This window comes from Sebastes umbrosus, chromosome 23 (assembly GCF_015220745.1).
Source record: "Sebastes umbrosus isolate fSebUmb1 chromosome 23, fSebUmb1.pri, whole genome shotgun sequence".
Lineage (NCBI taxonomy): Eukaryota > Metazoa > Chordata > Actinopteri > Perciformes > Sebastidae > Sebastes > Sebastes umbrosus.
In genome coordinates, this window is record NC_051291.1 from 956,223 (window position 1) to 973,119 (window position 16,897).

The 16,897-nt window shown below is 39.9% G+C and overlaps 1 protein-coding gene across 1 annotated transcript in view; it reads left to right on the forward strand.

The window, feature by feature from the left end:
- LOC119482581 (NACHT, LRR and PYD domains-containing protein 14-like) overlaps nt 1-16,897 on the forward strand; it is a gene marked incomplete at its 5' end in the record, with an annotated part of 158,976 nt that overhangs the window by 111,634 nt on the left and 30,445 nt on the right. Inside the window, one exon of the mRNA XM_037760253.1 lies at nt 16,093-16,152. Coding sequence (XP_037616181.1) covers nt 16,093-16,152 — 60 coding nt within the window. The remainder of the gene's footprint in view (nt 1-16,092; nt 16,153-16,897) is intronic.

Genomic DNA, 16,897 nt, shown 5'->3' on the forward strand with positions numbered 1-16,897 from the left:
AAAGCTGACTGGTGAGGATGATTAATGCATGTTAAACCAGGGAGCAGATGATATAAAAAGAAATGTTGTGTATGCATGCAGCGCCCTCTGTTGGCTTTAAATATGCCTTATTTTGCTGTGTGCATCAGCTGAACCTCATCATGCAGCAGACAACATCACACATCCCCAGAGACTCAGGGGGCTTTGTGAGGATGCTTGAAGACGAGGCTTTCTGTGTTTTCCTGACATTGTTCCATAAGATCATGCCACAGGTGGACATGCTTTTCAACCAGCTGCAGAAGAGGAACATGGAGCCCTGTCTTCATCGAAGCACTGGTCCAGAGGTTCACAGACAGCATGCTAACCATCAATAAATAGACTCCCAGATATTACTATTACTGATAAAGCTGTTGTTAGAAAGATGAGTTGCTCACTTCCAACAGTCTGTAAAAGCCTGATGTGCCTTGTCATCAAAGTGAATGAACATCATAGAAAAGCACATCACAAATAATATCTGTTTAGAAAGTTTAAAAAAGGAAAGAGAGACAATCAGAGTTGGATAATAATGCAGAGGTAAAGTAGTTATTAAAACACAATCCACCAGGTCAGCTTCTAGAAGAGGCCTAGTTGTTATTGAAGATGAATTTAATTGTTATGCAGACTATACGCAGGGCTAAATGCACAGCAGAATAACCTACATTGCATCTGGATCATGATGTAATATAAAAAAAGTGAATTATTAACATACTGTAAACAACAGTGAGTATATTGGCAAAAGTCAGCCTCCTTCATATTTAAGTATGTTTGATGTCAAATAAACAAACAGAACTGATTAACATGCGTACTCTAGACTTTATATTCACTAATCATGTCCGTACAGGAGGATTCCAGTTTCATGTGTGACTCTGCCAGTTTTCACGTTACATGACTGAACACAGACACATAAAGTCGCCCGTGGAGCTTCTTTCCCTCATAAATCCGTGTTGAAGGCGGTCGTTCTCACCACCGTTCATGTTCTGTTGTTCCTGCTGGAGCTGCTTTCTGCCAGCAGATGTCACCGTTCCCTCTGTTTTACCACAAAGGAGGTTTATCAGAATGGATGCAGTGAACACTGAACTGATGCTGTGAATGCTTTCTTCCTGACTGACTTGGTGTTGTAAAGGTTAAGTGTCATCATGATGTAGTTAAACTGGATTTAAAATGATGGCAAACTGGATTTGAAGATTAAACCTCGCACACAAGTTTCACAAACGTCCACTTGGACTCAAGTATGACCTGATTAGAGTTTGGTGTCAAAGGTCAAAGGTCATGGATGAAATGATGAAGTGATGACATTTTGGACAGACGTGGATGTAAACTGTAACTTGACCTGGTTGGGGGAGGCAGACAACCGTGAGGCGGGAATTCTAGTTTCTTTCTTTTTGAAGACAAAACAAGTTTATTTATTCCATCATGTTTAAGGTATTGTGAGTTAACTCATTTAAAATAAGTTCTCTAACTTTGTGATATCAACAAGAAACGTAGCTAACGTTAGTGTTAACGGACACTTTCACTTTTTAAAAACTTCAACATGTTTCTGTGGTTTTCTGTCCGCATTTTAAGATGAACTAATATCTGTTACTGGCTCTGGACAGTGAACTCATCATCGTAGTAAAGATGAGACTGCAGAAGTGAGCAGAAGAACTACTGACATGAGTGATGACATCGAATGCCAACTTCTGGAAGGAATAAAGGCAAGCCCATACTTTGGCCATACAGCTGGACGAGTCGACTGACGTTAGCAATGCCGCTTTAATTGTTCGTTTTGTAAGATACTGCCAAGGACAGTAAATCTTCACGAGGATCTATTGTTTTGCAAGGAGCTTCCAACAAGAACAACGGCAGATCATGTAATGCGCTGCCTTGAATGATTACTTCACCGAAAAAGTTCTTGATTGGAAATACTGTACATGTGTTTGCACAGACGGCGCTGCATCAATGACGGGAAGACATCGTGGTGTTGTCAAACAGATCCAGGAGAGGGACGCACTGTTTCTTACATCGGGAAAAGTCTAGCTACAAAGCAGATGTCACCAGAACTGCATGAAAGTCATGAACGTGGCCTTGTGAAAACTGTTAACTATATTAAGAAAAATGCACTCAACTCAAGGTGTTTTGCTGCTTTGTGTGAAAGACTTGATGCAGATCATTTGCAGATCTGTTGTACCACAGTGAAGTAAGGTGGGCTTTCAAGGGGACATTGTGCTTAATCGCCTTTTTGAACTGAGAGAAGAAGTGGCACACATTTGTGGAAGAGGCAGCACTCCCCTCTTGCTGAGCATTACACTGATGGGAACTTTGTGCAAAACTGGCCTACTTATCAGATCTATCTGACCAGTTAAATCAGCTCAATATATCAATGCAAGGCAGAAACAGCACAGACAAAATTGAGGGCTTCAAGAAAAACGTATTCTGTGGAACAGAAGAGTCAAGGAGGGACGATTTGACGTGTTTTCACTCCTCAGTGAAACTTTGGAAGCCACTCCTCATGTCAACATATCCAGTGTTATAACCCAGCATTTGACTCAGTTGTCAGGAAAGTTTACAGAACTACTTCCCAGAAGATGCACGAGATGGAAACCTTTGGATTTTGGACCCTTTCTCTGTGGATCCTGCTTCAGAAGACATAGCTCTCTCCACTGTGTTGGAAAATGAACTGATGGAACTATCAGCAGACAGCAGCCTGAAGCTTCAGCTCACACAAGTAGACCTTGCTTCATTCTGGATACTGGCTGCCAGTCAATATCCCTCTCTGTCAAAACGGGCAATCACATTTCTGTTGCCTTTCACCACCACCTATTTATGTGAGTCAGGGTTTTCCATTGTGAACTGTCACCAAATCAAAGGCAAGGAACAAAACTGAAAGCACTTTGAATGCTACTCTGCGTGTCAGCTCTCACCCATCCCACCACCACTTCATCTCATCATCTCCCAGAGGCAAGGCCCAAGTGTCTCACTGAGGGTAAGCACAATATGTATTTTGGTCATTACAGCTGACAGTGGCATAACACATATCTACAGCCCACTTTATTATCTGTTGTATAAACAATGTTAGGTTTTTTACTCAGTTATTTGGGAAGGTGGTCCTCGGAAATGTTTGACAATCACAAGTGGGCCTTCAGTTGCAAAAGGGTGAGAACCCCTGTTCTAGTAGACCGTTACAGTCCCAGTAGCTCCAGTTTGTGCCTCTCATGTCTGGACCTTTAAACTCCAGTCACAGAGCTAAGCAGACTATTCTCTGATAAAGTCCTTCATCAGCAACACTTAGAGCTGTTTTAAAGACTCCACAAAGACTCTTCTGAACATCTGCTGCTAAATAAAAACACATTTAATCACTTTACCAAGTTGTGATTGTATTTCTAAATCCAGCACGTCCTTGCTCTTTTTCTGTAAAACACAGTGAAACGTTCAACCTTTAGTATGATATCAGAAGAAACATCAAGATAAAGAAATGTAACTCATATGATGATATAATAATTTTAAAAGTGTGCTTCACATTGTCTAACTGAGCAATAAGATGTGTCATCTCTGGATACCATCTGTGTTTGGATTATGAAAAAGAGTTGCACAGTTGCAACGCAGGAAAACGGCTGAAATTATTTTTTTATTGTGCAACAGACAGAATAATTTTTCATCCTGATATTCAGAATATTTTATTTGTATAAATCTGTAAAAAGAAAAACAAAACAGAAAAAACTACTTCAGTTTATACTAAATAGATTTATGAACATGATGTAAAGATGAAGCTGAGATCTCTCCATTCCTACACCACCATGTTCTTGTTTTGGTTGCTTCGGCTGTGTTACTAGATCAGGTTTTACACCCTTCATTCACCACACAACCACTCATCCATCTGCTGACACACTGATCACACTGATTCATTCATTCATGCATTGATTGGTTATTGTATGTTTAATAATAAACTTGTACACCTCTCTTGTCATGGCTCATGAGCCGGGTCATGTGACAGCTGTCAGTCACCTAGAAAAGATGGAATCTAATCTAAGAAAACTTGTTCTGAACTTAAAGAGGTTGAACATTTTATGGTCATTTTTAGCTTGTTACTTTAGTTCAGTTGACTTTCTTGTCAACTAAACTAAAAGAAGTTGTATACATTTAATTAAATTTTTGCATTTCGTTTCATTTTTGCAAAGACCGTAGAGTCGAAGCCTCGCTGAAGAGAACGGAGCTGCGTTTTCTTTATTGTGTTTCAGTGCGAGCATGTTGAACCAGATCGGCATGATGTGTTATTATATCACACTTAGAGAAACGTCAAACTGCCTTTGAATCGTCGCCCACTTGAGGGCGAATCCCAAAACTTTAACTCCACTCTCTGTTTCCTGTTCTTTGTTTGCCACTTAGTACCTGGTATTGTTAGCTAAACTCCATCAACCCCATCAACATTTGTCTCACAACAAAACTCTGAGTGGCGACGGTGAGTGACTGTCAGCGACTGTCAGCCATCTGTGTGTGGACAAACTAGAGCGGTATAAAGGATAGAGACAGGAGCCCAAATAAACAACTACACTTTAGAAACAAGCCCAAAAAAAAAACGCTCTCACGACTACCAATATTAGTGAGGCCTTTTCAGGAAAACAAGCCCAAAGTCACTGATAATAAGCCGACTTGGCAACTCTGGCTCTGCTCCGTAAATGGAAACGCCCACTCAGCCGTTGCAAAAGGTCGTGTCTAGAAGGGAGCCCGCAAAAATGCGAAATCTGATTTGAGATCTGCAAAAACTTGCATATACTCTCGCGGGACTCGCTGTCCGACGACTTATCGGCCCAATTCTGATCCGGGGGCTGCGGTCGAACAGTCTTCTTCTCTCAGGAAGGTTCCTAACGGAGTGAAATGACCCGGAAGTATCTCAGTAGCAGCCGTGATGAGAGCTGTTAGAATCCTCTAAATGCTGAGGAAAGGGAGCTTCAATGCTTCCTTTATTATCTCCTTTAGCAGAGGATACACTGGAGCATCCTTTACCAAAGGAAAGGAGATAATTCAGGACCCACAATTCCTTGCGGCCGCAACTTTTAATCTTATCGTGCAGGCCTAATTCAAGAGGATGGATGGCTTTCCTAGCTAGATTGACTATGAGGGGGTTTCTGAGCAGTTTACACAGCAGAAGTGCTCGCCATCCAACCGCAGAAACATGCAGAAATCTAGGTCTTGGTGTCTTAATGTGGTAATCTGGAGGGATTATTGATCTTTTTTATCAATTCTCAGTGGTTAAAAAAAAAAATGGTTAAATTTAGCACCAATCTGTGGAACAAATGGAATCAACCCAACAACTACTGCAACAACTTCTGAGACATAACAGAGCATGGAGATGACCATCATATACTTCTATCATAATGCTCTAAACCCTGATACACTTTCACTATTTATTTAAAGTAATTAATTCATGTTTATTTCTGATTTATGACTAGAACAACTTGACACACGCGCTGAGCAGCATCTCAGATTAATCTCCAGCTTTCAGATGATGTTCACCACTTCTATGTGACATCTACTGCTGACCTGCTATCCTCCCCCTAAGACCCCCTGGATCCCCTAAAGACCCCCTGGACCCCCTAAAGACCCCCTGGACCCCCTAAAGACCCCCTGGATCCCCTAAAGACCCCCTGGACCCACTAAAAGACCCCCTGGATCCCCTAAAGACCCCCTGGACCCCCTAAAGACCCCCTGGACCTCCTAAAGAAGACTAAATCGGGTCTATTGTGGGTCTCAGAGGGTTAATTCAGCCTGTTCAAGCCAGAGAGATTCTTATGACCACATCATGTTAAATGGCTGTGAACACACACACACACACACACACACACACACACACACAGATGAACTCAGTTGATTTCCTGTAAATGGAGAGAGGAGGAGCTGCACTGACGGTGTGACGCAGGCTCATGAGAACAGAGGAAGGAAACCCTGAAAGGGGAAGTGTTTAGTTCAGTTCAGCTCCAGACTCCATTTTGAGATAACGGAGCAGAAGACTGAAGACAGAAGACTGAAGCAGGGTGAGTGTTATCCAACATTGTATTACTTCACTCTCAAAGTGTCTGAGTCAGTTTCCTCCCTGTGGACTGTAGAGGAGAGAAATGTTAGAATGAACTCAACAGTTTGATTCTTCTGTGAACACAAAGTCATGACTGGCTGAATAATCCTCATTAAACCTGCTGTAAGCCAAGAAAACAAGCAGAGAGGTAAAGAGAAGTGACCAGGTGGAGCGCTGGCTGGTTTTATTATAGTGTGTGTGTGTGTGTGTGTGTGTGTGTGTGTGTGTGCGTGTGTGTGTGTGTGTGCGCGCATGTGTGTCTGTGTGTGTGTGTGTGGTAGAGAGAGAGGGTGTGTGTTACTTCCTGTTCTCTTGTACTAACTTGTTTCCGTTACATGCTCACAGTCAGTGTTTCTGTTTGACCTCTCAGACTGACTTCAGATCAGAAGATGGAGGAAGAGGAGGAGTCTAAAGGTCTTCCTCTGTTCTTCAGTAATGAACCTGGACCCTCAGAGTCAAAGTAAGAGACTGTTTCTACTGTAAGCTGACCTGATGGATGATGATGCATTGAGGATGAAGACTAAATGTTCTGCTAACAGATTTATATTCCTGATGCAGAACTATTAGTGCAGATACTGTTTCAACCTCAGATGGATCTTAGTCTGGGTTTTATAGCCACAAACTACTGATTGTATTTCTGTAACAAAACACCTGAGAACCTCCATTTCACAATTTACACGTCAAGAAAATGTTCATATTTCTGCCTGAACGTTGAAGTCACTGTAAAGATTTACAACTATTCAAAATCTGAAAGAATGAGCTTCAAATGTGTAATTCATTCTCTCACATTTCTCCTCAAAATACTGTGTTGGTTTCACTTCTCCTAAAATCAGCTGTTATGGCAGCTGAAGGACGAATATATACAGTATATACTGAACATGTAGCATCATCATCATCTAAGTTACTGTATTAATACACTGACTATAAGGATGTATATATATATACTGTATTAATACACTGACTATAGGGATGTGTATATATATACTGTATTAATACACTGACTATAAGGACGTATATATACTGTATTAATACACTGACTATAAGGATGTATATATATATATACTGTATTAATACACTGACTATAAGGATGTATATATACTGTATTAATACACTGACTATAAGGATGTATATATATATACTGTATTAATACACTGACTATAAGGACGTATATATACTGTATTAATACACTGACTATAAGGATGTATATATACTGTATTAATACACTGACTATAAGGACGTATATATACTGTATTAATACACTGACTATAAGGATGTATATATACTGTATTAATACACTGACTATAAGGACGTATATATACTGTATTAATACACTGACTATAAGGATGTATATATATATATACTGTATTAATACACTGACTATAAGGACGTATATATACTGTATTAATACACTGACTATAAGGATGTATATATATATACTGTATTAATACACTGACTATAAGGACGTATATATACTGTATTAATACACTGACTATAAGGATGTATATATATATATACTGTATTAATACACTGACTATAAGGACGTATATATACTGTATTAATACACTGACTATAAGGATGTATATATATATATACTGTATTAATACACTGACTATAAGGACGTATATATACTGTATTAATACACTGACTATAAGGATGTATATATATATACTGTATTAATACACTGACTATAAGGACGTATATATACTGTATTAATACACTGACTATAAGGACGTATATACAGTATATACTGTAGATGTAGCAGCGTCATCATGTAGAAACCTACGTCAGGTCACCATGTGGGAAAACGTCTTTAGAAGGTCTTGAAGGGAAAACAGCATTTTGATGCTAAAACATTCGTCCGTAGTTCTCAGATCTGAATACATCAGGAACACATCTGGGAAGATACAGAATGATATAACAACTAAATCATGCCATGCCATGATTTAGTTGATTGTGTGTTTGCACATTTAATTTCTACTAAAATGTATTTACTAACTGAAGTTTAACAAACTTTTCGTGACAGAAAGAATGAATCTGTGCATTCTTCCTCTTTGTATCTGTGACAGCTGTCAGTCACCCAGAACAGCTGTAATCTAAGAGGACTAATACAAACTTTAAAGCACATTATTGACAGTAGCAGTAGTTTGTGTGTTTAGAGCTACTGAAATGTCTTTGTCATCAGAGAGTTTATCAAGGATTCATGTGATGTGAATAAAATCATGTTGATGTTTGCAGAGTTCAGTCCAGACCGAGAGCAGAGTCTCCAGTACCCAGCTGTCTGTCTATGAAGAGTGACCGGTCCAAAGGTGCTATACTGAACTTCAGTAATGAACCTGGACCCTCAGAGTCAAAGTAAGAGACTGTTTCTACTGTAAGCTGACCTGATGGATGATGATGCATTGAGGATGGAGACTAAATGTTCTGCTAACAGATTTATATTCCTGATGCAGAACTATTAGTGCAGATACTGTTTCAACCTCAGATGGATCTTAGTCTGGGTTTTATAGCCACAAACTACTGATTGTATTTCTGTAACAAAACACCTGAGAACCTCCATTTCACAATTTACACGTCAAGAAAATGTTCATATTTTTGCCCGAACCTTGAAGTCACTGTAAAGAATTACAACTATTCAAACTCTGAAAGAATGTTTAAAATGTGCAATTAATTTACTTGCTACTAACTCATTTACATCACTCATTTTTCAGCTATCTCCGCCAATGTTTTCTGTTGATTTTGTTTGTATGTTAAAGTTTTTACTGAAGTTTATTTGCCAACTAAAATTTAACAAACTTCTTGTGACACAGACAAAGTTAAATCATTTGTGCCATCTTCCTCTTAGTATCTGACAGATTGTCAGTCACCTAGAAAAGATGTAATGTGATCAAATAGGACGGCTACAAACTTTTAAACCTCCTAATTAATGACAGTAGCAGTAGTTTGTGTGTTTAGAGCTAGTTAGATGGATTTAACATCAGAGAGTTTATCAAGGATTCATGTGACCTAAAACCTATTAACTTCAGTAATGAACCTGGACCCTCAGAGTCAAAGTAAGAGACTGTTTCTACTGTAAGCTGACCTGATGGATGATGATGCATTGAGGATGAAGACTAAATGTTCTGCTAACAGATTTGTATTCCTCAACATGCAGCTTCATGTTGTACTAACTGAGCAAGAAGAAGAGTCATCTCTGGCTACCATCTATGTTTGGATTATGAAAAAGAGTTGCAACTCAGGAAAATGGCTTAAATTATTCTTTATTATGCAACAGACAATAGTTTTTTTTCTTTTAGATGTTGAGAAGAATCTTAGTCATATAAGTCTGAAAAAGCACATTAGTATTTAATCACATTGATTTAAACATTAAAATGAGATACATTTGATCAAAACTCATTTAATTCAACCTGTTCAAGCTAAAAGAGATTCTCATGAACACTCCGTGTTATAAAGCTGATTTGTGTGATACACACGCCCTCATAGATAAACTCAAAGGTCAAAGGTTTCCTGTAGATGAATAACAGAGCAGAAGGATGAAGACTGTAGACTGAGGCAGGGTGAGTGTTAATCCAACAGTTTATTACTTTACTGCCAAAGTGTCTGAGTCCGTTTCCTCCCTGTGGACTGTAGAGGAGAGACATGTGACGCTGCCACCTTGTGGTTTCCCGGCGTGCCCTCACAGTATGAGCTCCATGAGCAAGTTGCAGTTCTTTTTCCTCCCATCATGTTATATAGCCTCCAGAATAATATCAATGATTTAAAAGAGACCAAAGAGAGCTGATTATGTCCTTTACTGATTCACAGTCACTTTGGGTAGTTTAGTTTGAGTTAGTTAGGTTTGAACTGAGGTTAGAAGTGGTCTAAATATTGAGGTAGACCAGCAGTCTGAGACACACAGCATGTAACTCTGGTGTTCCTTGTTAGAATAGATTAATATCAATGTTTTAAAAATGTCTGTTGTTCCTCTTTAATAAAGAAACTTCAGCCAGATCACTAAATGTTTAATAAGACAGTCAGACAGGAAAAGCAGCTAATTCTTGTTTATTAAAGCAGGAGAGTTCAAATAAAGGAACATTTTCATCACAGACTGAATGCTGAATTCACTACCAACACTTTAACTCTTCTCTGTGACCATCTGAGCTTCAGTGTCGGACAAGTCTGGATATTCTTCACCAACAATCAATAAATGATTTTAGTAATAAAGTAATGTCTCCACAGAGAGAAGAAGAGGAGTCATGCTTCTGTGGAGGAGCCGATGTCCATATCCAGAAGAATATGGAGCACTATTACATCTCTGTTCTATCCCAGACAGACAGACACACTGATGAAAGGGGAGTTATCTTCTTGTCATTGTCGTATATCAATACATGCTCATGGAGGATCTCTTGTTGGGTCTCTAAATGATAGAGTACGGTCTAAACCTGCTCAATATGAAAAGCATCTTAAGATAACTTCTGTTATGATTTGACGCTATATAAACATAAATTGAACTGAACTGAACTGAAACAGGAGCCACAGACTTTGAACAACATTATCTTTCCTGCTACAGTCTCCTTCTCTGACTTACAAACACACGTCTGGTCCTGCAGAGCGACACGTTGAAACACTATTAAAAATAAATATAAAATCACGTTGACGTTAGTTTAGACTTCAAGAAGGGAAGATGACTTTATAACCTTTACTTCTTTATATGTTCTCATATTGATTATTTTCATATTGGCATTAGAAATAATGAGTTTCTTTGTTTGTCTTAAACTTTGTTTCTCTCTTTCAGCAGATAGAGGTCTGCAGGAGGTTGTAGATGAACATAAGATCAGTCTGAATAGAGGTCTGCAGGAGGTTGTAGATGAACATAAGATCAGTCTGAGGAGGACATGTGAACGTGTGACTGAAGGAAGTGATGAAACAGGAAGTGGAACCCTCCTCAACAGGATCTACACTGAGCTCTACATCACAGAGGGACAGAGTGAAGAGGTTAATACCCAACATGAGGTGAGGCAGCTTGAGACAGCGTCTAAGAAGAAGACCCTCCATGACGCTCCAATCAAGTGCCAGGACATCTTTAAAGCCTTACCTGACCAACAGGGACACATCAGAGTCGTTCTGACGAACGGCGTCGCTGGCGTTGGAAAAACCTTCTCAGTGCAGAAGTTCACTCTGGACTGGGCAGAGGGCTTGGAGAACCAAGATGTCAGTCTGGTGGTTCTGCTTCCGTTCAGGGAGCTGAACTTGATCAGAGATGAGCGGTACAGTCTTCTCATGCTGCTCCATGTTTTCCATCCAACATTACAGAAGGTCACAGCAGAGAAGCTCGCTGTCTGTAAAGTTCTGTTCATCTTTGACGGCCTGGATGAAAGCAGACTTTCACTGGATTTCAAGAACAACGAGGTTGTGTCTGATGTCACCCAGAAGTCATCAGTCAAGGTGCTGTTGACAAACCTCATCCAGGGGAATCTGCTTCCCTCAGCTCTCGTCTGGATAACTTCCCGACCTGCAGCAGCCAATCAGATCCCTCCTGCATGTGTTGACAGGGTAACAGAAGTACGAGGCTTCACTGACGCCCAGAAGGAGGAGTACTTCAGGAGGAGAGTCAGTGATGAAGAGCTGTCCAGCAGAATCATCTCACACATCAAGACATCCAGGAGCCTCCACATCATGTGTCTAATCCCAGTCTTCTGCTGGATCACTGCTACAGTTCTGGACCACATGTTGACTACAGACCAGAGAGGAGAGCTGCCCAAGACCCTGACTGACATGTACTCACACTTCCTGTTGATTCAGACAAAGAGGAAGAAGCAGAAGTATGGTGAGGGACATGAGACGAGTCCACAGGAGCTGATGGAGGCTGACAGGGAAGTTCTTCTGAAGCTGGGGAGGCTGGCGTTTGAACAGCTGGAGAAAGGAAACATCATGTTCTACCAAGAAGACCTGGAGCGGTGTGGTCTGGATGGCACAGAGGCCTCGGTGGTACTCAGGAGTTTGTACAGAGATCTTCAAAAGAGAGAGTGTGATCTTCCAGAAAACAGTCTACTGCTTTGTTCACCTGAGCATTCAGGAGTTTCTGGCTGCAGTCTACATGGTCCACTGTTACACAAACAGGAACACAGAGGTACTGGAGGACTTCCTGGGAGAGGACTATGTTCATTCAACCCTGGATGACTTCCTGAAGAGAGCCATGGAGAAATCCCTTGAAAGTGAAAATGGCCACCTGGACCTGTTTGTTCGCTTCCTTCATGGCCTCTCTCTGGAGTCCAACCAGAAGCTCTTAGGAGGTCTGCTGGGTCAGACAGACAACAGTCCAGAAATCATCCAGAGAATCATCAACAACCTGAAGAAGATGAACACGTATAAAACCTCTCCTGACAGAAGCATCAACATCTTCCACTGTCTGACGGAGATGAACGACCACTCGGTACATCAGGAGATCCAAGAGTTCCTGAAGTCAGAGAACAGATCATGGGAGAAACTCTCTGTGATCCACTGCTCAGCTCTGGCCTACATGCTGCAGATGTCAGAGGAGGTTCTGGATGAGTTGGATCTGATGAAGTACAACACAACAGACCAGGGACGACGGAGACTGATTCCAGCTGTGAGGAACTGCAGAAAAGCTCTGTAAGTCCAGATGTGATTAACTTTATAGATCAGTGTAGATTAGTAGTTTAGTTATTAAAATATACACACTATAAATTATTCTTAAATATAATATTCTTATAAGTGTTCCACGTGTTTATTACATAAATATGTCAGTTGTATTTTGTCACAGATGTTCTTGAGCTGTTTCAAATGTTGAGTTAAAATGTTTCAGTAGGTTGTGTTTCTAGCTGTCAAGTTAATGAACACTTATTCTATTTATTTATAATAATTGTTACATTTTACAGTTTTTTCTTATTTATGTATCTGGGTGATGGAGACGACATGTGAACCTGGTAAAACAAATAAAAAAACAAAAGATCATCTGTCTGGTGGAGCGCTGGGTCTAACCGGTGTAACGGCAGCAACAGAACGTTTGCTGATCCGGCGGGGAGTCGGGGCGGTCCTGGGATCAGAGTCCTGGTGCTGGGGTTTACACTGGCTGAATTTGAGCTAACTGCTAACTGGGGGTACGTCTCCTGGAGCTGCCGCACACTCTACTCCCGGCGAAGCAGCCTCCCGGCGGCGAGGAGGACGAGGCGGGGGTGCTAGTCGATTTCTCGTTTCTGCTTCTTCTGATTTAATCCAGACGGTGCAGTGTCCGTTCAGAGCATGTCTGTTCAGAACGGGCTGAATGCTTGCAGCTTTCTCCAGAACCGCTCGTACAAACAACTTCACACTCGACATTGTGCTTCGTTGGGTCCCGAGCAACACACCTGCCATGACATAGTTGCGTCACACACCCAAGTCACGGCTACTCATGGTTAGGAACACCGGTGAAATACACTTAGCGGAGGTAGTTTTCAAATAGTTGTATTTTCCTGGAGGTAACATTATTAGTGTTATTTGTTAGTATCAAGTCTGACACCGGGGAAATACCGTCTTACTCACGGGGGAAAACACACACAGGTTACAGCTTACTCACGGTCACTCCGGTGAAATACAATAGAAGAGTTTGGTTGTAAAGTGAACTGCAGTCAATGAACCACGGTCTGCTCTCTGTGGACGACATGCTGGACTCAGTCTGCAGAGCCCAGAAGCCCCGCCCCCCGCTGCTGCACAGAGCGCCGCTCACTTGATTATTCAAAGTTTAATAATATTGAACGCGCGTCCACAGCAATACACCCACCATGAGTGAAGTTGAGTGGATGATAGTGTTGTCACGATACCAAAATTCTGACTTTGATACGACACCCTGCCTAAATATCTCGATACCGATACTGACACGATGACACGGCAAAAATCTAAAACATCAGGAAAAGTAATGGAGTAATAGATGACCGAACATGGAACTTAAAATTATTTTTTATCATTTTAAATTTTTTAAATGTAACAATTTATTCATTAAAACTGAAATGGTATGCAGTAATCTGATGTCCCCTTTACTTAAGTTTATGTGATTTCTTTGATAGTTAATTTTATATTTGCATTTATTTTTATAATGCACACATGATTACATTTAATCTGTATTCTTATTTCTATTATTCTTATAGCTCATCTATGTTTTTATATATTTTTATTCTATAATGGAACAACTGTAATTTCCCCTGGGGATAAAAACGTATTTCTTACAGCGTTTAATACGTTTTTTTTTTTTTTTTTTTTAAACAGGCAGAGAGTGTTATAGCAGCACGGAAAAACGACGAGAAGCTTCCAAAACAAAAACCTAGAAAACGATAATAAATTCAGATTAAGTTCTGAGAAGTTGATGAAAGAAAAGCTGCTAAAATCAGGAAGACACCACAGTAACTGTAGAAAGTAAAATAATACTTTAACACGTTACAGAGACACACGGTAAAAATAACACTTTAACACGTTACAGAGACACACGGTAAAATAACACTTTAACACGTTACAGAGACACACGGTAAAATAACACTTTAACACGTTACAGAGACACACGGTAAAATAACACTTTAACACGTTACAGAGACACACGGTAAAATAATACTTTAACATGTTACACAGACACACGGTAAAATAATACTTTAACACGTTACAGAGACACACGGTAAAATAATACTTTAACACGTTACAGAGACACACGGTAAAATAATACTTTAACATGTTACAGAGACACACGGTAAAATAACACTTTAACATGTTACAGAGACACACGGTAAAATAATACTTTAACATGTTACAGAGACACACGGTAAAATAACACTTTAACACGTTACAGAGACACACGGTAAAATAATACTTTAACATGTTACAGAGACACACGGTAAAATAATACTTTAACACGTTACAGAGACACACGGTAAAATAATACTTTAACACGTTACAGAGACACACGGTAAAATAACACTTTAACACGTTACAGAGACACACGGTAAAATAATACTTTAACACGTTACAGAGACACACGGTAAAATAATACTTTAACATGTTACAGAGACACACGGTAAAATAATACTTTAACACAAGCTCTTTGGTGGATTATGTGTTCTTCAGGAGATGCTTGGACAGATTCAGAAAAGATGGAAATACACAGCTTCCACCAATAACAGCGGTCTGATGAATATATAACAGCAGAATGGTAGAATTCAGACTTTTTAAGAGATCTTAAACACACCAAAGATCAATGTTGTGTTTTTAATGCTGAAACACTGATAACATCTTTCTGATGACATTATGTTGAAAATAATGAAACCTTATTGGTTCATTAATTGTGTTTGTGAGCTGAATATGTTTGATGCTCAGAAAAGAGTGTTAATGACAAAATGCCATGCAGTCATCAAAATATCTAATTATATAAATGTTTAATTATGTACAGGTCTAATATTATTACACGATTTGTTTCATTTCTCTACCGTTTGGCAGCAGTCACTGAATTTTCCCATTTATGGACGTGAACCTGACAGCAGCAGGTAGTTAGCAAAGAGAGGTCATCTTTATCAACTGTATTATTATTACTTATTCACTGAGTTTTAAAAATGCTTTTCTAATCAAGAAGGCCTCATGCTAACTTTGTGGAGACAGACCTGGGATCAGATCTCACTGACAGACTGGACATTATGGAAGCCTCAATGTAACTACATGTTCTCTCTCTTCATCTGCAAGATTAAAGAAAAACAAAGATTAAAAGTCTGCAGGTTTGAGAGAGAGTGATGAGAATTATTGTTTCATGTCAACCAGTGAGATAAGATTAGCTGAACCACTGATGTGAGGAGCAAATGTTAATCAAAGAAGTATATATCAAACTGTTTAGTCATCAAATGCATGAAGTAAATATAAACTGTCCTCTTTCATAATAATCTTATTTTGTCATTTTTGTGTCATGACAGACTTTCTGACTGTGAACTCTCAGATACTCACTGTGAAGTTGTGGCCTCAGCTCTGAAGTCCAACCCCTCCCATCTGAGAGAGCTGGACCTGAGTAACAACTACCTGAAGAATTCAGGAGTGAAGCTGTCTGCTGGACTGGAGAGTCCAAACTGTAGACTGGAGACTCTGAGGTCAGTTCACTGACTGTAGTTTATGTAGTTTGTACACAAACTCTCTACGCACACAGCAGAAGCTTCAGTTGGTTGCAATCTCCTTACGTCACCGCTAGATACCGCCAGATCCTACACACTGGACCTTTAACCACAGACCTTATTTCAGACACCTAACTAAAAACCCATTGACCTCCAGACGAGGGAACAGGAAGTGCTAAAATGCTAACTCATCTCTGGGTTTTAGGACTCATTCCTGTAGCTCTCTATGTGAACATGTCTAAAGGTGCAGCACTCTTCAACAAACACGTATTGCACCAACTTAAAGGCACATAAGTGATGATTATGAACGACACCATCTAACCAGAGGTTTCTATGGTTCTAAGTTATTCCCACGTTCTTGTTGACAGCAGATCTAACTGTGCTCTGTTTTCATGTCAGCATTGTCTAATTATTTGAAGCCACAGACATTTAGATTGCATCAAAAACCAAATAAATATTCTGCATCAGAAACATCTTAGCAGGTTCATATTTTTCTCAAGTCTATCTGATACAATACTCACATGTTCATATGTACATTCAAAGAGTTATTGATGTCTGTCATCATTCCTTCTGTCTGTGAAGCAATCCCCGTTTAACCTGAGTGTTACGAGATGAGGACTAAATCCACCGTCTTGTTCTGTGTAAAATGACCTGTAAAGTTGATCTTAAACTAATCGGAGGCTTCAGCAGTCTGAGTTAGACGTATTAGGGCTGGGTGACCTGG